Here is a 22,904-nt window from a genome sequence, read left to right as displayed (position 1 = left end):
ATGGCTTCAGCAATGTTGCTAAGTCTGGAATAAACTTCCCATAGTAGTTAAGTAGCCCCAGAAATGAACGTAACTGGCTCACATTCTGGGGTGCTGGGGCCGCCACGATCGCCTTGACCATTGACGGTGCCTTATGCATGCCAGTAGCGTCAATCACATGCCCCAGGTACTCAACTGAAGACTGAAAGAATTCACATTTGTCTTTACGAACTCTGAGTCCGTACTCTTTCAGTCGTTGTAGTGTCGCATCCAAGTTCAGAAGATGATCTTCCTCATTTGTCCCAGTGACAAGGATGTCGTCCAGGTAGCACTGGACTCCTGGCAGTCCACTCAAAATCTGATCCATTGCCCTTTGGAATAGAGCAGGGGCCGATGTAATTCCAAACAGAGAGCGGCAGTACCTGTATAGCCCCTTGTGTGTCACAATTGTCAGCAGCTCCTTTGATTTGTCATCGACATGCATTTGTAGATAAGCCTGGCATAAGTCTATTTTGCTGAACTTTTGCCCTCCGGCCAGGCCCGTAAAAAGATCATCAATGAGGGGAAGAGGATACTGTTCCGCAGACAGCACCGGGTTAATTGTCACTTTAAAATCCCCGCAGATTCGAACAGATCCATCCTTTTTCAGGACAGGAACAATGGGTGTGGCCCATTTGCTCATGCTCACAGGCTCCAGGACTCCATTCTCGACTAAGGCCTCCAAGTTAGCCTCAACTTTTGGCCTAATTGCATAGGGTACAGGTCGGGCTTTGTGAAACTTCGGCTTGCTGTCAGGTTTAATGTCCAGTCTCACGCTGACCTTTTTCATGCTCCCAAGTTCCCCATTGACGAGTTCTGCATGTTTGTTTAACACTGCAGTCAGACCTGACTCCCCTTTTGACATCATGCGGACTGCAGGCCAGTCCAGCATGATTTTCTCTAGCCACGCACGTCCCAGTAGCGATGGGTAATTTCCCTTTACCACATATAGTGGCAGTTTTGCAGTCTGTCCGTTCAATTTAACTGTCACCTCAATGACGCCTCTCATGGCCACAGGTTCGCCGGTATACGTCTTTAGCACAATGTTTGTTGGCTGAAGGGTAAGATGCTTTAGCATTTTGTTGTAGACAGTGTCTGAAACAAGGGACACAGCCGCGCCTGTGTCCACCTCCATCCGCACTGATTGTCCCTCCACCAGTGGTGACACCCAGTAGCCATTTGAATCACCTGCAACCGTCAGTATGTGCACCTCTTCCTCCTCAGAGGTGTCGCTCCCCTCTGTTTTGCTTGTTCCATCATACTGCACTGAATGAACACTCTTTTTCCTCCCTTGTCCAAATACAGACATTTTGCTTCCATGCTTCCCAGCTCTGTCTGTTCTTTTTTTACCTCTACAGGCGCGTTCAATGTGACCCTTTTTGCCACAATTTCGGCATTCCAGATCCGTACACCAGCAGTCATTAGCGTGATGGCCCGTTTTCCCACAATGGTAACATGTGCCGTTCCGCGCACCTTTAGGCTCAGACGACACCTTGTGAACTCTCCCTGTTGAACTCAACTGGTGAGCCTCCTTTTCCGCCATCTCCATGGAGACACTAACTTCAATGGCCTTTTCAAGAGTAAGGTTGTCCTCAGTAAGAAGGCGCTTCTGTGTGGCTGCATTTTGCAGACCACACACAAGTCTGTCTCTAATGGTGTCATTCAGCACCTCCTTGAACTGGCAGTGTTCCGACAACCTTTTTAAAGCAGCAATAAACATCGTCACTGATTCCCCCTCCTCTTGATTCTGTTTGTGAAATCTAAATCTCTCGGCAATAACCAGAGGTTTTGGTGAAAAATGTGCTCCAAGAATTTCCACTAGTTGCTTATATGTTTTAGTTCCTGGCTTATCTGGCTGCACGAGGCTGCGAAGTAAATTGAATGTCTTCGGCCCGATTACACTCAAAAAGGTAGGCACGACCTTTTCATTTGCCACCGCATTCGCCAATACAAAATAGTCAAAACGTTCCGTATATGCACTCCATTGTTCCACATTTTCATCAAAATCACCGATGTTTCCTAACATAGTAGCCATCTCACGTTTCAAATTAAATTTTCTGTTTACTCACTGCACCCGTAACGTACGCAGATTCATCCGCTCCTCGTTGCCACTTGTTGTGTCGGTACCTTTCTACCTAGACACAATTTAGGACTCAGAACTCAGAGATTCAAACATGACGTGCTTTATTGGAAGGAAAGGAAGTTCTGGCAAGTTCCGAACAAAGAGAGCTAAACTTAACAGAGAACACCCAACCATTTATCTCCTGTGACAGCGCCACCACAGGTGGGAGGAGAACACACAATAGAACACACAATACATAACAAAACGTTAACTCTGTTTCTCTCTCCACGGATGCTGCCTGGCCTGCTGAGTATTTCCAGCATTTTCTGCTGTTATTTTATATTATAATATTTGGTCAGTTTGTTGAACTGTAGTTAGTCTCAGTTGGATTTGTGCCATTTCTGTGATTCTTACTTTTCAGTTGCTAAATTTTTTAACTTTTATCATGAATTTTCTTTGCATTAAATAAAGTCTGCCTTTCTTTCAATTTGCATGGTTTTAAATATAATTTTAAATAGTTCCTTGCAGATAAACCTCAACAGTTTCAAAAGTACCTTTACCTACTTTAGGGAGGCCTCTGACTGTCCTGCTCATACTCACCATACCCTTCTTTCTTTCTTTTTAAATACTAATTGAAACATTTTTAATATTTTGGGTCCTCCCTGCAAGTGGTTTTCAAAAGAATATATGTATTTTGGGAGATTGAAAACTTTTAATTTTTCAGCCCTTGACCAATCTCCCCAGCATTGCCATCCTGCATACAGTTCAATTTTCAACAGGCTGATGCTGTCCCCGCTCCCTCCTGATCACCATCTCTTTGTTGCCATTTACCTTTGGACGGTCTCCTGATGCTTCATCCTGCTGCTGGTTGGAGCTTTTGGCAGGCCTAAGGCTGTCCCACTCACCCTTGCACAGCCTTCCACAATGCAAAACATAAAAAGAAAGAATATAAATACAACATCTCATATAATAAATTAATAAAATATTGGAGAACGAAAGGGGGACTGAGACATAAATATAACATGTATTTATAATATAAGCTGCATATTATACAAAAATGGAGAGTGAAAAGCATCGAAGGCATAAACATAATAAAAGTAAATATAAGTACAACATATTATAGAAGGTATATCAAGATGCCGCAATAAATATATACTAATGCAAAGTGAAGAGGGCTGAATGCCAATGGGTCTGAGACATAACTATAAAAATATAAATACTGCACAACCTACGAATATAAATATATAATATGGCATTCAATTTTTGAATACTATCATAGTGATGGAAAGTAAAAAGGGGCTGAGTGTGGGTACAAAGTAGGTCTTAGATAAGAAAGAATTGCATTTATATAGAACCTTTCACAACCTCAGGATGTCCCAAAGTGCTTTAGAGCCAATGAAGTACTTTTTGAAGTGGAGTCACTGTTGTAATGTAGGAAACCCGGCAGCCAGTTTGTGCACAGCAAGCTCCAACAAACAGCAATGTATTAATGACCAGATAATCTGTTTTTCTTATGTTGATTGAGGGATAAATATTGGCCAGGACACCAGGGAGAACTCCCCTGCTCTTCTTTGAAATAGTGCCGTGGGATCTTTTATGTCCACCTGAGAGAGTAGACGGGGCCTCGGTTTAACATCTCATCTGAAAGGCGGAACCTCCGACAGTGCAGCACTCCCTCAGCACAGCACTGGAGTGTCGGCCTGGATTTTTGTGGCTCAAGTCTCTGGAATGGGACTATGAACCCACAAACTTCTGACTCAGAGGCGAGTGTGCTTCCCACTGAGCCACGGCTGATACAATAAATATAAAGATGTCACTATAAATATAAACATTAAATTAATGAAAGCTGAGAGGGTCTGAGTGCAGGCACATGATACAGTGAGACATAATAATATAAGAAACTTATATAAATAAATACAGTACATACGAAATTATACCTGCATATAAAAAATGAGAGAAAAAATATAAGCGCAGCTGAAATATAAAATCAAAATAATAGAAAATGAATCGGCACCGTGAAGTTACACAGCTGATCAGAGACATAAATATATATAAATATAGCTTAAAATAAAAACAGAAAATGCTGGAAATACTCAGCAGGTCAGGTAGCATCTGTGGAGAGAGAAACAGAGTTAACGTTTCAGGTTGATGACCTTTTTCGGCAGTTCTGATAATGATTCTGATGCTCTAACAGATTGACTTATGATCATATGCACAATTCAATGTGCATGTAACCTTTACCTCACATCTCTAACTCTTTCCTTTACGCCCCACAGGACCATCGAGAGCCCCCGTCCCCACTGTCCAGGAGGAACATCCTGAGCCTCAAGACTCCTCAGAGGAAGCTGCAACCTCTGAGGGCGCAGCGTCAGCGAAATTCAGCGCACCTAGCACCAGCACCGACACTCACACCTCGGTGGGACCTTCGGGAGATAGAGTAGTGTTGTCACCTGGTGTATCACAGCTCACAAGTGAGCATCAGCAGATGGTAGAGACAGGGACAGCAGTGGAGAGTCCTCGTTGGAGGGCGCAGGACTCTGCCAGCTCGGCTCAGCTGCATGTCGACCCTGTGCCTCCGGGTCCATCCAGAAGGAGAGCGGTGTGGAACTCCAGGAACAGGTGCAGGAGTCTCTGGCAGGTTTTGTCTCCAGGGTCGCTGCGAGTGTGGAGCGAATGGAGGAGTCCATCGCGAACATGAGCAGAGCCTTTATGGAGGCATTGGCGCATGAATGCATCACCACGGAAAGGATGGTAACCTCCGTGGAAAGGATGGCAACCTCTGTGGTAAGGCTGGCTACCGTAGAGGAGAGGATGGCTACGGCCATGGAGGAGCTTAGTCGCCAGGGTATTGAAAACATGGTAATTGTTCAGAATAGACTGACATCTCTTGAGGAGCGATGGTCAGCTATTGAGCATAGAAACCAGACCTTCATGAAAGTCCTCTGGAGTAGGACTTCCAGTGCAGAAACGGGTCCTCATGGCCCCCCTGCAGTGCAGCAAGGTGCTGTCAAGCCACTTGCTAGCTCTGAAGTGGGGTTGACCCATGAGAGGGATGTTGGTGGCAGACAACAAGGAAGTGGGGGCTCCTCTCCAAGCGCTCACATGACCATGCCACTGCAAAGCCCTTGGTCAGAGCCACACCAAAGTCCTCACCGAACTGAGATGTGCGTCTCAGCCCCTGCACAGCCGCAGGAACAGCAGACTGTTGCCGAGCCCTCACAGGTTAGCAACCCCAGAGGATGGCCGCCAAAGGTGTCGAGACAGGAGCAGCAAGAAAGTGAGCAAGGGGCCTCCACATCTGCTGAAGCCACCGGGGAAGCACCACGTAGGAGCATGCGTAAGAGGAAGATAAAGCACAAGTAGTCACAAGGATAGTCACTTGGGTGTTCTGTTGTATTGATTTTTGACAAGCCATCCTTGAATTGTTATGATAAACAGATTTGATGGCAAACTGTTGAAGTTGTGGCCTGTGTCATTTCGCAAATGGGACTTCCACATTGAGGACTTAACGCGACTTGCAATTGTTAGTATGGTGGTCAGAGTGATCAGAATCCGTAGGTTCTTGTCCATTGTCGATACTCTGGTAAGAAGGTGTGAGGCAAAAGTGTTTGATTGTGCAGGCTCAGCAAATCTGGCCAACATGAGTGCATCCCTTGCATCCCGGGCAGCAATGTGGTCGCGCGCTGGCGCCTTCTGGCCTATGCAGCTTCAGGTGGGTGAGTAGCAGCTTGCTGCTCCTGTTGATGCTCCTGCTGTTGGTGCTGCTGTTGCTCATGGTTCTGCTGCTGCCGCGGCTGGTCTTCGACCGAATCTGATGTACAGGAGGAAAGGAAATAAATGGTTCCCATGCTTCTGGTATATACCTCAGTTGAGGAAGCGCTCAGTCAAGGTGGCAAGAGGGGTTTCCCAGGAGGTCACACTGGAGATGGGTGTCAGGCTCCAAACTTCCACAACAATGAGTTGGCCTGCTAAAAGTTCCCCAGACCTGAGACGACAATGTTCTGCCACCTGCAAATGATCAGTGGTGAAAACTCCTTTTTAATGGTGGAGCTGCAGCGGTTAGTAAGCAATCCACTTGTGAGGCCGTCAAGATTAACTGGCGTGTTCCAGAGGAGACGTGCAGGATGGGGGAAATGTGTTAAAATCAGAAAGGCCTCTCAAAATGGGATTATAGAGGCAATTAAATGTTTGTTAAGGGCCTTAAGGGCCTATCCCGCCTCTTGGAGGTGGGATGGAAACAGGGTCTGAAACCAGGAATGTGGGAAAATTGCTCAGAGGCGGGATGGAGGCGGGATCAGACCCACCCATCATTTTTTGCGATTTTGACAACTCACACGCCGCCAAACCCGCCTCCTCGTCCTGGTAAAATCGAGCCCATAGACCTTACTCCAAAAGCCGGCAGAGCAGAATCAACTGCTTTTGAAGTGAGGTGTTCTGTTTTTTCTAGCACATTCGGAATATTACCAAAGCAGAGATGTGGATTTTATTATCACCGTTTCTGTCTTGCGTCTGTACACAGAACTACATTAGTTGTAATATGAAACACTTTCGCTTTAAGAAGAATAACTTGGTCATGTTATTTATGTATATGATTTTTTGACTTTCTCTCATGAACTAGTACTGAGTCCAGGGAGAAAAGGAAGAATTTGCATTTATATCTTGCCCTCTCTCGCCTGAGTTCATTGCCCTCCTATTCTCCCTTAATCTCTCCCCTCCATATAAACTCCCCTACCCATATTCACGGTCACCCCCTCGTCCTTGTCATCTCACGTGGCTGCTCTACTCCCATTGTGTCAATCACAGATAATGCCATCTCTGATCACTTCCTTGTATCCCTCTCTATTCACATTCCCCTTCCCCCTCCCAAATCACGTCCTTCTGAGTTTGTCCCTTGAAAAAACTCTCCCCCAAGTCACTTAAAACAGCACTTTTAAATTCCCAACTGTCTAGCATTTGGCTCTCCATTGACCACAACATTCCTGCAGCTACCGATCTGCTCAGTCACACCCTCACCTCCCCCTTTGATGTCCTTGTCCCAATTAAAACCATTGCTCTCTCTCTCACCTTGGTCGTTCCCCCTGGCCCTGATCCCCGCCCCCATAAGTTCAAGGGATGCAAACTTGAATGCCCTCAACCAATGCCTCTCTACTGTCGTCCAGCTGTGTGGGACTGTGTCTCTTCCTGCACCCGCACCATTACCTCTGGTGTCCTCCAAGGATCTATCCTTGGCGCCATCCTATTTCTCATCCACATGCTGCCTCTCGGCGACATCATCTGAAAACACAGCGTCAGTTTCCACATGTATGCTGATGATACCCAGCTCTACCTCACCGCCACCTCTCTCAACCCCTCCACTGTCTCTAAATTGTCACACTGCTTGTCCGACATCACCATTGTCTTCGGTTCCCACCAAAAACTCCGTCCCCTAGCCACTGACAGCATCCCTCTCCCTGGCAACTGTCTGAGGTTGAACCAGACTGTTCGCAACCTTGATGTCATATTTGACCCCGAGATGAGCTTCCGACCACATATCTGTGCCATCACTAAGACCACCTATTTCCACCTCCAGAACATCGCCCAACTCCAACCCTGCCTCATCTCATCCTCTGTTGAAACCCTCATCCATACCTTTGTTACCTCTAGACTTGACTATTCCAATGCACTCCTGGCTGGCCTCCCACTTTCTACCCTCCGTAAACTTGAGGACATCCAAAACTCTATTGCCTGTGTCCCGTTCATCCATCTGTGCTTGTTGACCTACATTGGCTCCCAGTTAAGCAATGCCTCAATTTTAAGATTCTCATCCTTGTTTTCAAATCCCTCCATTGGCCTTGCCCCTCCCTATCCCTGTAATCTCCTCCAGCCCTACAACCCACCGAGAGCTCTGCACTCCTCCAATTCTGCCCTCTTGTGCATCCCTATTTTAATCGCTCCACCACTGGCAGCCATGCCTTCAGCTACTTAGGCCCTATGCTCTGGAATTCCCTCCCTGGACCTCTCCGTCTCTTTCTCCTCTTTAGGCGCTCCTTAAAACCTACCTCTTTGACCAAGCTTTCGATTATACATCCTAATATCTCCTTGTGTGGCTCGATGTCAAATTTTGTTTGATGATCAGTTCTGTAAAATGTTTTGCGATGTTTAACTATGTTAAGGGCGCTATATAAATGCTTGTTGTTGTTGTTCAGGATGCTCTAAGTTGCTTTAAAGCCAATGCATTAGATTTGGGATGCAGTCAATATTGTTTTGCAGGCAGATTAGCAGCCAATTTGCACACTGTAAGGTTTCACAAACAGCAGTGAGATGAATCTGATTTAGTGGTGTTGTGCTTGGGATAAATATTAGCCAGGACAACACCCCTGCTCTCCTTCAAATAGTGCCTCAGGATCCTGTCCATGCACCTGAGAAGGTTAGATGAGTCTTAATTTAACATCTTCCACAATTCAGTACTACCTAAGTACCTGGTGAATGGAGAGGAATGGTTTTATTTTAACTGGGTCTCAGAGTAAGGTGGTGGTATTATCTAAGCTTTGTAAATTATGTATATAAGAAATTCCACTATGGGATAAGCAACCTGTTAAAACACTGAAGAGCAAGGACTGGAGCAACAGGGAGAGGTGAAGGGCAGCGAAGAGGGTGACGGGGGTGGGTTCGTGGCTGTATAAAGTCCTGAGTGGCAGAAGCGGCCACAGTACGCTGATCATGGGTGGCCTGATCCAGGTAGCAGATGGGGCAGAGGTGGGTGCGTGGTTCTAGTTGTATCAAACGTTTCTTCAGTCTGCATCGTGCAAACAAGTTAAAACAATATTTAGACCAAGATTATAACCACTGCTCCCATTTCCTTTTGGATAGCAGGTGCTGGTCATGGTCCTGCTGTTGCCATTTACTCCTCCTCTAGACCCAGCTTTTGTTCCTTTACTTGTCCCATTTCCATCTCCTTTTGCCTTGCACCATCATCCCTTTTGTCATTTAATCTCTCCTGCCTTCCACCCTATCACAGACCTTCCCTTTTGTTCTTTCCTCCCCGCCCCGCTTTCCCTGCCTCTGTACTTGCTTACAACCCTAGAAAGACTTGCATTTCTGTAGCGCCTTTCACAACCACCGGATGTCCCAAAGCGCTTTACAGCCAATGAAGTACTTTTTGAAGTGTAGTCACTGTTGTACTGTAGGAATAGCGACGACGCTTCAAAAAGTTAACTCTTTCTAACTTTTATCAGTTCTGACGAAAGTTCACCGACCTGAAGCGTTAACTCTGTTTCTCTCTCCGCATGATGCTGCCTGACCTGCTGAGTGTTTCAACAACAATTATTATATTTATATATTGATATTTATAGCATTTTCTCTTTTTTTATTTCAGATCTGCAGCTAAATTTGCCTTTTTGCAAAAAACAATTCTTCGTTGCAAGCTACAGAAGCTGAGTTGAAAGGAGTGCCTTTAAAGTAAACCCCCAGCCACCAAAAATATGACCAATTGTGTCTGGCTGCCTGGCGCCATGTGTTTTGGGACAGAGCCCCGCCACGCGCCTGCGCAGTGCTCGCCATCTGAAGGGGCGTGTCCTTTTGTTGGGTGGGTGGCGCTCCCGCCCCAGCGCGCATGCGGGTGGGCGGGACGTCAGGACACGTTACGTTGTTGCGTGGACGTCGAAGCGTTTTTTGCGGGGCCTGGGCCGGGAGCCGGGGCTGGTGACGTCATGGCTTTTTTCCCTGTGGTTGGTCCGGCCGGGAGCCGCGCACGTCACAGAGGCGGCTGATCAGTGCGGGGCAGGTGACGTATGGCGCGCCCATCTTGTGTGTGTTGATTGATAGGAGGCCTGTTGTGCAGCCCCCCTGGGCCGCTGAGGTGCTCAATCCCCCTGGGGGTGGGGTGGGAAAAGGTGGGGCTGGGTTTGTGTGCAGGAGGAGCTGGCCTTATGTTGTGTGTGTATAGAGCTGGCCCTATGTTGTGTGTGTATAGAGCTGGCCCTGTGTTGTGTGTGTATAGAGCTGGCCCTGTGTTGTGTGTGTATAGAGCTGGCCCTGTGTTGTGTGTGTATAGAGCTGGCCCTGTGTTGTGTGTGTATAGAACTGGCTCTATGTTGTGTGTGTATCGAACTGGCCCTATGTTGTGTGTGTATAGCAGAACACCTCCGTTCAGTCTGTAAGGGTGACCCCGAGCTTCCGGTCGCCTGTCATTTTAATTCACCGCTCCATTCCCACTCGGACCTCACCGTCCTTGGCCTCTTGCATTGTTCCACGGAAGCTCAACGTAAACTCGAGGAACAGCACCTCATCTTCCGATTAGGCACGTTGCAGCCTTCCGGACTCAATATCGAGTTCAACAATTTCAGATCATAACCTCGGCCCCTATTACATTTTTACTTATATTTTTTTCCACCCCTTTGTTTTGGGTCTTCCCTTCCCCCCCCATCCCCCCCTTTCCTTTTTTTTCTCTCTCCCACATGACAGCTGTCTCTCATCCTGCCAGTACACTTCACACCTAATCTGAGCTGTCTCTTGTCTCCACTGTCCTTTTACCATCTCGTCTGGTTTTGAATACCTCTTAATGCTTCTTTTGTTCTATCGCAGCCTTGCCTTCGATCTATTTCATTTCCTTTCCAGTTTTGAAAAAGGGTTTCGACCCGAATCGTCGACTCTTTCTCTCCACGGATGTTGCCTGGCCTGCTGAGTTTTTCCAGCATTTTCTGTTATTTCGGATTTCCAGCATCTGCAGTATTTTGCTATCGTGTGTGTATAGAACTGGCCCTATGTTGTGTGTGTATAGAGGTGGATCTATGCTGTGTGTGTATAGAACTGGCCCTATGTTGTGTGTGTATAGAGCTGGCCCTATGTTGTGTGTGTATAGAGCTGGCCCTATGTTGTGTGTGTATAGAGCTGGCCCTATGGTGTGTGTGTGTATAGAGCTGGCCCTATGTTGTGTGTGTGTATAGAGCTGGCCCTATGTTGTGTGTGTGTATAGAGCTGGCCCTATGTTGTGTGTGTGTATAGAGCTGGCCCTATGTTGTGTGTGTATAGAGCTGGCCCTATGTTGTGTGTAGAGCTGTGCTCAACCTTTTTGGTGCTTGGTGTCCACACAGCCACGGTGACTGATGGACAAGGACCTCAGGATTATTGAGGGACCCACAGGAGGGGCAAGGCCAGAGGATGGAGGAGCGCAGACCCATGAAATTGTAGAGATTTGAGATCCAAAGATAAAAGAAAGGCTTGCAATTTCTACAGCGCCTCTCTACCACCGGACGCCCCGACGCGCTTTACAACCAGCGACGCACTTTTGAAGTGTAGTCACTATTGTAATGTAGGAAACGTGGCAGCCAATTTGCGCGCAGCAAGTTCCCACAAACAGCAATGTGATAATGACCAGATCATCTGTTTTAGTGACGTTGATTGAGGGATAAATATTGGCCCCAGGACACCGGGGATAACTCCCCTGCTTTTCTTCAAAATAGTGCCACGGGCTCTTTTATGTCTGCCTGTGAGAGCAGAAGGGGCCTCGGTTTAACATCTCACCCGAAAGATGGCACCTCCAACAGTGCAGCACTCCCTCAGTGCTGCACTGGAGTGTCAGCCTAGATTTTTATGCTAAAGTCTCTGGAGTGGGACTTGAACCCACAACCTTCTGACTCCGAGGCGAGGGTTCTACCAACTGAGTGCAGCGTATGTTTACCAGAATGATACCCGGACTCCAAGGGTCAAGTTACAAGGAGATTATTACACAAACTAGTGTTGTATTCTTTGGAATTTAGAAGGTTAAGGAGCGATCTGATCAAAGTTTTCAAGATATTAATGGGAACAGATAGTTTCTATTTCTGCTGGTTGGTGATTCTAGGACCGGGTGCATAGTCTAAAAATTAGGGCCAGACTTTTCAGGAGTGAAGTTAGGAAACCACTTCTACACACAAAGGGTGGTAGAAGTTTGGAACTCTCTTTCGCCAACAGCCATTGCTGCTAGATCAATTGTTAATTTTAAATCTGAGATTGAAAGCTTTTTATTAGACAAAGCTGTTAAGGGATATGAGCCAAAGACGGGTATATAGAGTTAGGTTGCAGATCAGCCATGATCTTATTGAATGGCGGAACAGGCTCAAAGGGCTGAATGGCCTACTCCTGTTCCTATGTTCCTAAGTCACTGTGATGGATGGACAAGGACATAAGAAGTAGGAGCAGGATAGATTAGAGAAACTGGGGTTGTTCTCCTTAGAGCAGAGAAGGTTGAGAGGAGATTTGATAGAGGTGTTCAAAATCATGACGGGTCTGGACAGAGTAGATAGAGAGGAACTGTTCCCATTGGCGGAAGGGTCGAGAACCAGAGGACACAGATTTAAGGTGATTTGCAGAAGAACCAAAGGCGACATGAGGAAAACCTTTTTTACGCAGAGAGTGTTTAGGATCTGGAATGCACTGCCTGAAGGGGTGGTGGAGGCAGATTCAATCGTGGCTTTCAAAAGGGAATTGGATAAGTACCTGAAGGAAAAACATTTTCAGGGCTACGGGGAAAGGGCGGGGGAGTGGGACTAGCTGACAAGCTCCTGCAGAGAGCCGGTATGGGCTCGACAGGCCGAATGGCCTCCTTGTGTGCTGTAACCATTCTATGATTCTCTAAGAACATAGGAATTAGGAGCAGGAGTAGGCCATGCGGCCCTTCGAGCCTGCTCTGTCATTCAATAAGATCATGGCTGATCTTCGACCTCAACTTCACTTTTCTGCCCGATCCCCATATCCCTTGATTCCCCTAGAGTCCAGAGACCTCGGGATTATTGAGGGACTTCAGGAGGAGCAAGGCCAGGGGTGATGGAGTGCTGAACCATGAAATTGTGGAGATTTGAGATTCAAAAAAAAGAAAGTCTTCTATTTCTATAGCGCCTTTCACAACCTCAGGACGTCCCAAAGTGCTTTACAGCCAATGAAGTACTTTTGAAGTGCAGTCACTGTTGTAATGTAGGAAACGCGGCAGCCAGTTTCCACACAGCAAGCTCCCACAAACAGCAACGTGATAATGACCAGATAATCTGTTTTAGTGATGTTGATTGAGGGATAAATAGTGGTAAGGACACCGGGGATAACCCCCCTGCTCTTCTTCGAAATTGTGCCATGGGATCTTTTACGTCCACCTGAGAGGGCAGACGGGGCCTCGGTTTAACATCTCATCCAAAAGACGGCACCTCCGACAGTGCAGCACTCCCTCAGCACTGCACTGGAGTGTCAGCCTGGATTTCGGTGCTCAAGTCTGTGTAGTGGGACTTGAACCCACAACTGTCTGAATCAGGCGTGAGTGCTGCCCACTGAGCCACTGGCTGACACAAAAGGAAAGGGCTGCAGATTCATGGAACAGGAGTAGGCCATTCAGCCCTTCCAGCCTGCTCTGTCATTCAATGAGATCGTGGCTGATTCACTTCTCAACCTAGGGTTGCCAACTCTGGTTGGATGTATTCCTGGAGATTTCACAGCCTTTTTCCCTCATCTCCCAATATTTTTATAACGAATAAACGAAAGGTTTCAAAGAAAATGCTAAAAATAAACCAACGCGCAAGTTTTTTAATGCCCCTATGATTTTTCTCCTGCGTTGCGTGCAGTGATGCCCAGAAGATTAATCTTTAATTCCTGGGGACTCCAGGACAATCGTGGAGGCTTGGCAACACTACCAGAACCCCATTTACCCACCTTTGCTCCATGTCCCTTGCTACCCTTACCGGAAAAAAATCTAGCGATCTCCGTCTTGAAAACTCCAGTTATCCCCCAGTCTCCACAACCTTTTGGGGGGAGAGAGTTCTGTAATCTCTTTGATGGTGTTGGGCATCATAGCCCAGCTTGACCCTGTCCTCATTTTGGTATCCACATATGCACCTTCCCAGTAAGGATCAAGGCTACCATTTTGACAGTTTTTTTTTTTAAATTACGATTTTGGATGTCAGCTTGGCTTAGTTGGTAGCACTCTTGTCTCAATCTAAAGGTTCTGGGTTCAAGCCCTACTGCACAACTTGAGCATGTAGTGTGGGCTGATGGTCTAATGCAGTACCAAGGGAGTGATCGAAACATAGAAGATAGGAGCAGGAGTAGGCCATTCGACCCCTCGAGCCTGCTCCGCCATTTAATGAGATCATGGCTGATCATCCAAATTCAGTACCCTGTCCCTGCTTTCTCCCCATATCCCTTGATCCCTTTAGCCTTAAGAAATATATCTAACTCCTTCTTGAATATATTTAATGAATTGGCCTCAACTGCCTTGTGTGGTAGAGAGTTCCACAGGTTCACCACTCTCTGGGTGAAGAAATTCCTCCTCATCTCTGTCCTAAATGGCTTACCCCTTATCTTTAGACTGTGACCCCTGGTTCTGGACTCCCCAGCCATCGGGAACATCCTTCCTGCATCTAGTCCTGTAAGAATTTTTATAAGTTTCAATGAGATCCCCTCTCAGTCTAAACTCCAGCGAATATAAGCCCAGTCGACCCAACCTCTCCTCATACGTCATTCCTGCCATCCCAGGTATCAGTCCCAGATGCATTGTCAAGAGTTGTCATCATTCAGATGACATGTTAAATTAAGGCCCTGTCTGGCTGTTTACTTGAATAGAATCATAGAAATTTACAGCACAGAAGGAGTTCATTTGGCCCATCGTGTCCGTGCCGGCTGACAAAGAGCTCTCCAGCCTAATCCCACTTGCCAGCTCTTGGTCCGTAGCCTTGTAGGTTACAGCACTTCAAGTGCATATCCAAGTACTTTTTAAATGCGATGAGGGTTTCTGCCTCTACTACCCTTTCAAACAGTGCGATCCAGACCCCCACCACCCTCTGGGTGAAAAAAGTTCTCCTCAACTCCTCTCTAATCCATCTACCAATTACTTGGATGTAAAAGATGCCATGACACTATTTGAAGAAGGGCAGCGAGTTTTCTCACTGACCGAGTCAACATTCCTTCTTCAACCAAAAACAGATCAAATTGGCCATTCATCTCCTTTTTGAAATTTGCTCCAAGTTGGCTGCCATGTTTAGCTACATGACAACAATGAATTATTGAGATGCGCAGCACTTTGGAATGTCCTTATGGCATCAGGTGAAGCTGCATGGATGCAGATCCGCTTTCACTTCAGCCCATTGAAGTTGCATTAAATGCAATAATATTTGTTGTATGTCACTGGCAAAATAAGCAGATCTGGATAATTTTGATAAAATTCTATCTTATTTTACTTTTTTTCATATCCTATTTCACATCACTGGTAATATTTGAATTTTTCATGCTTTGCCATTGGGGTGAGAAACAACTTGTATGGTAATAGCTTTTTTTTAACAACGTCCTTTGAAACATTTGCAAGAGGGTAAATAGTCTGGCTTGAAAATTGGTGTGAAAAGCTTGTAACATTTTTGAGTTTTGTGTGGCAAATTCACTACCATTGTACAATGCAGTGCATGTAAGCACCTCAGAAAATCTACACACTGTACAGAATGTTCAGTGAAAGACACAAAATACTGCAGATGTGTGTCATATATAGTGAAATTTAAGGTGTGAGAGTGGGGTTGGGGAAGGTCATAGGTTCAGTGGAAGTAACAGAATAATTTTTGATGATTAATATGGTGGCATAGTGGTTAGCACTGTTGCCTCACAGCGCCAGGGACCCGGGTTCAAATCTGGCCTCGGGTGACTGTCTGTGTGGAGTTTGCACATTCTCCCCGTGTTTGCGTGGGTTTCCTCCGGGTGCTCCGGTTTCCTCCCACAGTCCAAAGATGTGCGGGTTAGGTTGATTGGCCATGATAAAAATTGGCCCTTAGTGTTAGGGGGATTAAATATGTGGGGTTACGGGGATAGGGCTTGGGTGGGATGGCTGTCGGTGTAGGGATCGGGTGCTAGGGTTTGGATGATCAGCCATGATCTCGTTGAATGGCGGAGCAGGCTCGAAGGGCCGAATGGCCTACTCCTGCTCCTAGTTTCTATGTTTCTATACCAAACAAAAAGATGTTTTAATATTTCATGAATTTCTTTGGTGATTATGACTGCATAAGTAATCACAGGTACCTAATACTGGCTCTGCAAATTTAACAAAAGATCAATATTTTTATTTATTCCTACCACATTATATATCCTTTTGAATAGTGTTTAAAAAGTACGGTCTTTGAACAAAGAACCAGTGGACGTGGTGTATTTGGACTTTCAGAAGGCTTTCGATAAGGTCCCACATAAGAGATTAGCGTGTAAAGTTAAGGCACATGGGATTGGGGGCAAGGTATTGACTTGGATAGAGAACTGGTTGGCAGATAGAAAGCAGAGTTGGAATAAACGGGTCTTTTTCCGACTGGCAGGCAGTGACTAGTGGGGCACCACAGGGATCGGTCCTTGGACCCCAGCTATTCACAATATATTAATGATCTAGACAAGGGAACTAGATGTAATATCTCCAAGTTTGCAGACGACACAAGGCTGGGTGGGCGTGTGTGCTGTGAGGAGGATGCCGAGAAACTCCAGGATGATTTGGACAGGTTGGGTGATTGGGCAGAAGCATGGCAGATGCAATATAACGTGGATAAATGTGAGGCTATCCACTTTGGTGGCAAAAACAGGAAGGCAGATTATTATCTGAATGGCAATAGATTGGGAGAAGGGGAAGTGCAATGAGACCTGGGTGTCCTTGTGCACCAGTCGCTGAAGGTAAGCATGCAGGTGCAGCAGGCGGTTAAGAAGACAAATGGTATGTTGGCCTTCATAGCGAGAGGGTTTGAGTACAGGAACAAGGATGTCTTGCTGCAGTTGTACAGGGCCTTTCAGAGACCACATCTTGAGTATTGTGTGCAGTTTTGGTCGCCTTATCTGAGGAAGGATGTTCTTGCCATGGAAGGAGTTCAGCCAAGATTCACCAGGCTGATACCTGGGATGGCAGGAATGACGTATGAGGAGAGATTGGGACGATTGGGCTTGTACTCACTGGAGTTTAGAAGAATGAGAGGGGATCTCATTGAAACTTATAAAATTCTGGCAGGACTGGACAGACTAGATGCAGGGAGGATGTTCCCGATGGTCGGGGAGTCCAGAACCAGGGGTCACAGTCTAAGGATAAGGGGTAAGCCTTTTAGGACAGAGATGAGGAGGAATTTCTTCACCCAGAGAGTGGTGAACCTGTGGAATTCTCTACCACAGAAGGCAGTAGAGGCCAATTCATTAAATATATTCAAGAAGGAGTTGGATATATTTCTTAAGGCTAAAGGGATCAAGGGGTATGGGGAGAAAGCAGGGACCGGGTACTGAACTTGGATGATCAGCCATGATCACATTGAATGGCGGAACAGGCTCGAGGGGCCGAATGGCCTACTCCTGCTCCTATCTTCTATGTTAATATCATTTAACAAAATCGTTACCAGAACATTGGCAGATGTAATAATAGAAATCGGCCTTTATTTATGCAATTATAATTCCCACTGTCATTTGTATAACTGATGTCAAAAGTTAAGTGATTGAACCTATAGTGTTGAACACAATAAAGCTGTTCTCTCAGGTACCGCGCAAACTGAACAAACACGTAAGTTCTTTTATATCTTCTGAATTCCCAATTGGGAAAACCATTGATTCTGATTTGAGAGGGCGAGCATCATTGTTGTTGTGGTGTGCAATAACATGTCCAAATACCCTAAATACTGAGCTCGTTCAATTACCTCCATACCGACCTGGAATATTTGTTACCCCCCCGAGACGCAAATAGTGATATCAGAATGAAGAATCTCACTAGTTGGATGTTTCTAGTGTGGGATGTGTTTACAATTGAGTCTATAAATTTCCCTAAATATGTGATTAACACTTTGAATCTTGCTTGTGGACTTTACCAGAATGTTGGTTTCCCCCCCACCCACCCCCCCCCTATTCCCAGATTCTATTTGCTCCAGTGCCAACGTTTCACTTAAGATCATGCCAGGATAATAGCGATACAATCTATTGCTGGCGGAAGGGCCCACTTACCTATCAATGCTGAGTGATTTGCCATATGTCTAAGCAAAGTTTGTTTGTTGCAGATGGAATGTATAACCTCCAACAAGGTCTAATTTATACCACTGCCCAAGGCCCATGCACTGACGATGATATAGACATCTAAAAGATGCACTGCAGCAACTCGCCAAGGCTTCTTTGATAACACCTCCCAAACCCGTGACCTCTACCACCTAGAAGGACAAGGGCAGCAGGCGCATGGGAACACCACCACCTCCAAGTTCCCCTCCAAGTCACACATCATCCTGACTTGGAAATATATCGCCGTTCCTTCATCGTCGCTGGGTCAAACTCCTTCCCGAACAGCACTGTGTGGGTACCTTCACCACACGGACTGCAGCGGTTCAAGAAGGCGGCCCACCACCACCTTCTCGAGGGCAATTCGGGATGGGCAGTAAATGCTGGCCTTGCCAGCGATGCCCACATCCCAGGAACAAATGGGGGGGAAAAAAGCTACACAATGGAGGAGAGACGTTGGAGGAGGATGGCGTGATCAACCATGTCAAATGCCAGCGAAGCCCGCATCCCGTGAATGAATTTTAAAAAAGAATAATTGAATCGTACATCACAGAAGGAGGCCATTCAGCCCATCGTGCCTGTGCCGGCTCTCTGAAAGAGCTACCAATTAGTGCCACTCCCCTGCTCTTTCCCCATAGGCCTGTTGTTTTATCCTTTTTATAAGTGGAGATCCAATTACCAATCTAATTTTGAAAGTTAGTATTGAATCCGCTTCCACCACCTTATTAGGCAGTGCATTCCAGCTCATAACCATTGGCTTGAGTAAAAAAAAATTCTCATCTCCTCACCTGGCTTTTCTTTTGCCAAGTACCTTTTATAATGAATCTGTGTTCTCTGGTTACTGACTCTCCTGCTAGTGGAGGGTTGGTAACTGTAGATGAGGCTGTATTTGTTGCAGAACTTGCAGACCTTAGTTTTGAAGAATGACTACCTTCCCAGCAGCATATTCATGGACTGACAGTAATGGTGCAGGGGAATGGACTGGGGTAATTTTTTTTCCTGATGGACTAACTAATACACAGCAAGGAGCAAATATACTTTTATTTGTTCGGAATTAAGTAAATTTAGAGACATTTGCTCCGTGTGAAAAATCTCACAGTACCATGGAATCTTTTTGTTAAACGAGATTTATCAAAACACGTATATAAATATTGACTTTAATCCATCTACTTCAGAGCAGCTTCCTTGTGTTGTGACTTAGCAAACAGATGCAGATGTTTCTGCCTCCTATACTCGTCCAAAATGGTTAGTTCTGCATCAAAAAACTTTGAAGGTGATGGTGGTGAATGCTTTCCATCTGAAGAAAATGTAATCTAAAGTACTCCCTGATCCCTAAAAGCACCATATTGTTTTTTTAAAAACCCTATAATTCATCTCGACAGGAGAATTTCCCGTTTATTTAAAGAGCAGCCTGCCGGAGAACTGCTATGTTGTGGAAAACTGTCCTCGGCTAGCAATCCTATGTCTAGCAGAGAATCAGTATGTTTCACACTCCTGGCTGGATCCCGGCCCTGATACTCCAGGACAGTCTGTAAACAAAATAAGGTCGTAACCAGCCAGCTCGCCACGCTGCGTTACGGCCACAAAAGTTGAAGTTCACTGGCCCAAACATTCCTGTAACCGGTCAGTGAATGGCGCCCGCCGTTTGTGAGACTTTCCCTTCCCCGTTTAATTTCCATGATATTTTGCGGGGCAAGTTGCTGGAAGTGCAAGATGGAAACAGCACGGCGCCCTCCTACAGGGCACCTGGGACCTGAGTGAACAGGGCAAGCAACTGTGTATCTCCTTAACCAATCAGATTGAGGGATTATGGAATTAACAGCACAAGGTCAGAACAAGGAAGTGTAATTTAGAATGGTGAATTCAATTTCAAATCAAGTACAGAAAGAGAAATAAAGAGAGGGAAAGAAAGATTAGATTAAGAGATAAAGAAAAAGTAAAACAATTATTTACTTTTTTTTTTATATCTCCAACAACAATTAAAACTTGAAGGAGTGAGACTCCATACTTGTAATAGTTAATTTTCAGTGCCAAAGAGGTTGACTGGCAGTAATTAACACTGATCATGTCGTTAAAAGGGTACTTAGACTTGACTTAACTATATGTGGCGAGTTTACTTCATATCTACTGTGCAAATACAGCAAGTTCACGCTGCTCAATTCTTTTGAATGGGGAGCCAGACAGCGAGATGCCTATCGAAGCTAATGGCAGAATGGCGCATCTCTGACAACATCATTTGGATTTCTGCGTTTAATCACGTATCTGCCCTCACCTGAAATTGCTGTGGCATTTGCACTTAAATAACGGCGAGCGCCAATATCCTCGCCATTACTTTGACAGCAATTTTTGGGCCATTATCTTTTTTGTGTGTGGTTGTTGATTTATCAACTGGTGGTTGAGTTTCTGAGAATGTGCCCATTTTGTCTAACTACAGTGAGATTTGCATGACTCTTTTCCTTTTTTATTAAACTTACCTCAATTTGTTCTTGTAGGAAGTGATACTTCATGGAAATATGGACTCAAACCAGTCTGTGGAGGTGCAAGCACCATCGCTGAGGGAGCTAACAAAAGACAGCAGCACTCCTCAAAAAAGCAGTAGTGAAAATGCTAACTTGTGTGAGTAAATCTTCATTTTGGACAATTGCAGTATTAAATTGAGGCCAGTTTTTGTTACATCATTAGGATTTTTTTAAAAAGCTCCATAATTAAGGTCTTCTCGTGCGTGTCCATAGTGCAAAAACTACTAATTGAAACACTCAGCTATAGACAGGCAGGAAAAGCTACTGATCACGAACCAGCAACCCAGTAATCAATTAAATCGCTCAAAGCTTTCTTTGAGCACCCTCGGGTGAATGCTGTCAGGACCAGCAGCCCGATCTGTTTTGAGACCCCTTTATTCGATCCAGGATTATATCTGCATCTACTTTGACACTGACAACTTAAATGGTAACTGAGCATAGTCTACTGGAGTGAGGACTGATGCAAAGTAGCCATTTAAAACATCTGTCATGTCCTTGGACTTAGGAAGATAGGAACAGGAGTAGGCCATTCAGCCCTTCGAGCCTGCTCCGCCATTCAATTAGATCATGACTGATCTGTGTCTTAACCCCAGCTACCTGCCTTGGTTTTGTAACCAAAGATTTTAATTTTACATTTGGTTAAAGACTTCACCTGAATCTGCCCAGACTGTCCCATTCTCCTGCCGTTTCCCCATGTATACCCTGTTAAAAATTTTCTCTCGCAATATGTTCTTACAAGTATTAGATCTGTGAGGCCTGTATCTTTTGAGTATCCATAATAAGCTGTATAATTTTGTACTTTGCGTCAGTCACGTGAGTTATTGCTTCAGTACATCTACGCTGGTACAGTGGCGAGTGAACCGCTACATGTTTAAGCTGCAGCAGGGAGGCAATAAACATCTGAAACTGTACCACAGGTCCCTCACTACGTGTAAGCAGCACCACACAAATGAATACTTTATTTGTAATTACTACATGTCCTGCTTTTCCTCTTTATCTGTCTCCCGAAACTGCTTATTTCCATATGGTTTTGCTTCAATTTGCAAAGTAGCAAAACATGGCTCAGGCTGTTCCTCTAAAAAAAAAAGAAAGACTTGCATTTTTATAGTGCCTTTCACGACCACCAGACGTCCCAAAGAACTTTACAGCCAATGAAGTACTTTTTGAAGTGGAGTCACTGTTGTAATGTAGGCAACGCGGCAGACAATTTTCACACTGCAAGCTCCCACAAACAGCATTATGATAATGATCAGATAATCTGTTTTTAGTGATGTTGTTTGAGGGATAAATATTGGCCAGGACACCAGGGATAACTCCCCTGCTCTTCTTCGGCATAGTGCCATGGGATATTATACATCCACATGAGAGAGCAGACGGGGCCTCGGTTTAACGTCTCATCCAACAGTGCAGCACTCCCTCAGCACTGCACTGGAGTGTCAGCCTAGATTTTTGTGCTCAAATCTCTGAAGGAGGACTTGAACCCGCAGCCTTCTGACTCCGAGGCGAGGGTGCTACCCACTGAGCCACGGTTGACACTCTAGTTTTAATGGAGGGGCCCTTCGACTTTGAGTATAAGCCGATTGGTAATTTATGACTATTTCTGTGCAAGTTAAATTAACAGATTTTATCGGTACAAAAGCAAAATACTGCGGATGCTGGAAATCTGAAATAAAAACAGAAAATGCTCAGAAAATGGAAATACTCAGCAGGTCCGGCAGCATCTGTGGAGAGAGAAACAGAGTTAATGTTTTGGGTCGATGACCCTTCGCCAGAACATTTTATCATTACATTTGGTTAAAAGCTTGTTATTTCGGCGTTTAACTCTTTCTCAGAAGCTCCTTCATAAGGTAAAGGTTTTTTTTTCCTGTTTTTCTTAGACCGTGAAGACTGTCAGGAGTATTTTGCGAGTGGCTGTGCTGCTCATGGGCCACCGGTGTTTGTCATGGACACACCTGTTGAGGTTGACACCCCTTCGAGAGCATTTTACACCATTCCCCATGGGCTCGCAGTGGGACCATCAGGGAATCGAGAGGGAGGACTTGGAGTATGGTGCACTGCGAAGGCCATACCTAAAGGTGTCCTATTTGGACCATACGAAGGCCAGATTGCAGTTGAACAAGCTTCTACGGAAAAGCTATATTCCCAGATGGCATGTATAGTTTCTTTTTTGTTAATATTGTTATTCGGAGACGATTCACACGGTTGATTCCTGAGATGAGGGGGTTGACTTATGAAGAAAGGTTGAGCAGGCTGGGCCTATACTCATTGGAATTTAGAAGAATGACAGGTGATCTTATTGAAACATGTAAGTTACTGCGGGGGCTCAACAGGGT

The 22,904-nt window shown here is 45.5% G+C and overlaps 1 protein-coding gene across 1 annotated transcript in view; it reads left to right on the top strand.

The window, feature by feature from the left end:
- The first annotated feature begins 9,735 nt into the window (after window positions 1-9,735).
- LOC147107111 (uncharacterized) overlaps window positions 9,736-22,904 on the top strand; it is a 43,535-nt gene continuing 30,366 nt past the window's right edge. Inside the window, 3 exon segments of the mRNA XM_086008169.1 lie at window positions 9,736-9,842; window positions 20,545-20,668; window positions 22,449-22,720. Of these exon segments, the coding sequence (XP_085864295.1) occupies window positions 20,566-20,668; window positions 22,449-22,720 (375 nt within the window). The 5' untranslated portion in view covers window positions 9,736-9,842; window positions 20,545-20,565.

This window comes from Somniosus microcephalus, chromosome 15, assembly GCF_052327205.1.
Source record: "Somniosus microcephalus isolate GS21.2 chromosome 15, FLI_Smic_1.0, whole genome shotgun sequence".
In the NCBI taxonomy this organism is placed as follows: domain Eukaryota; kingdom Metazoa; phylum Chordata; class Chondrichthyes; order Squaliformes; family Somniosidae; genus Somniosus; species Somniosus microcephalus.
This window is presented reverse-complemented; position numbering and strand designations above follow the sequence as displayed.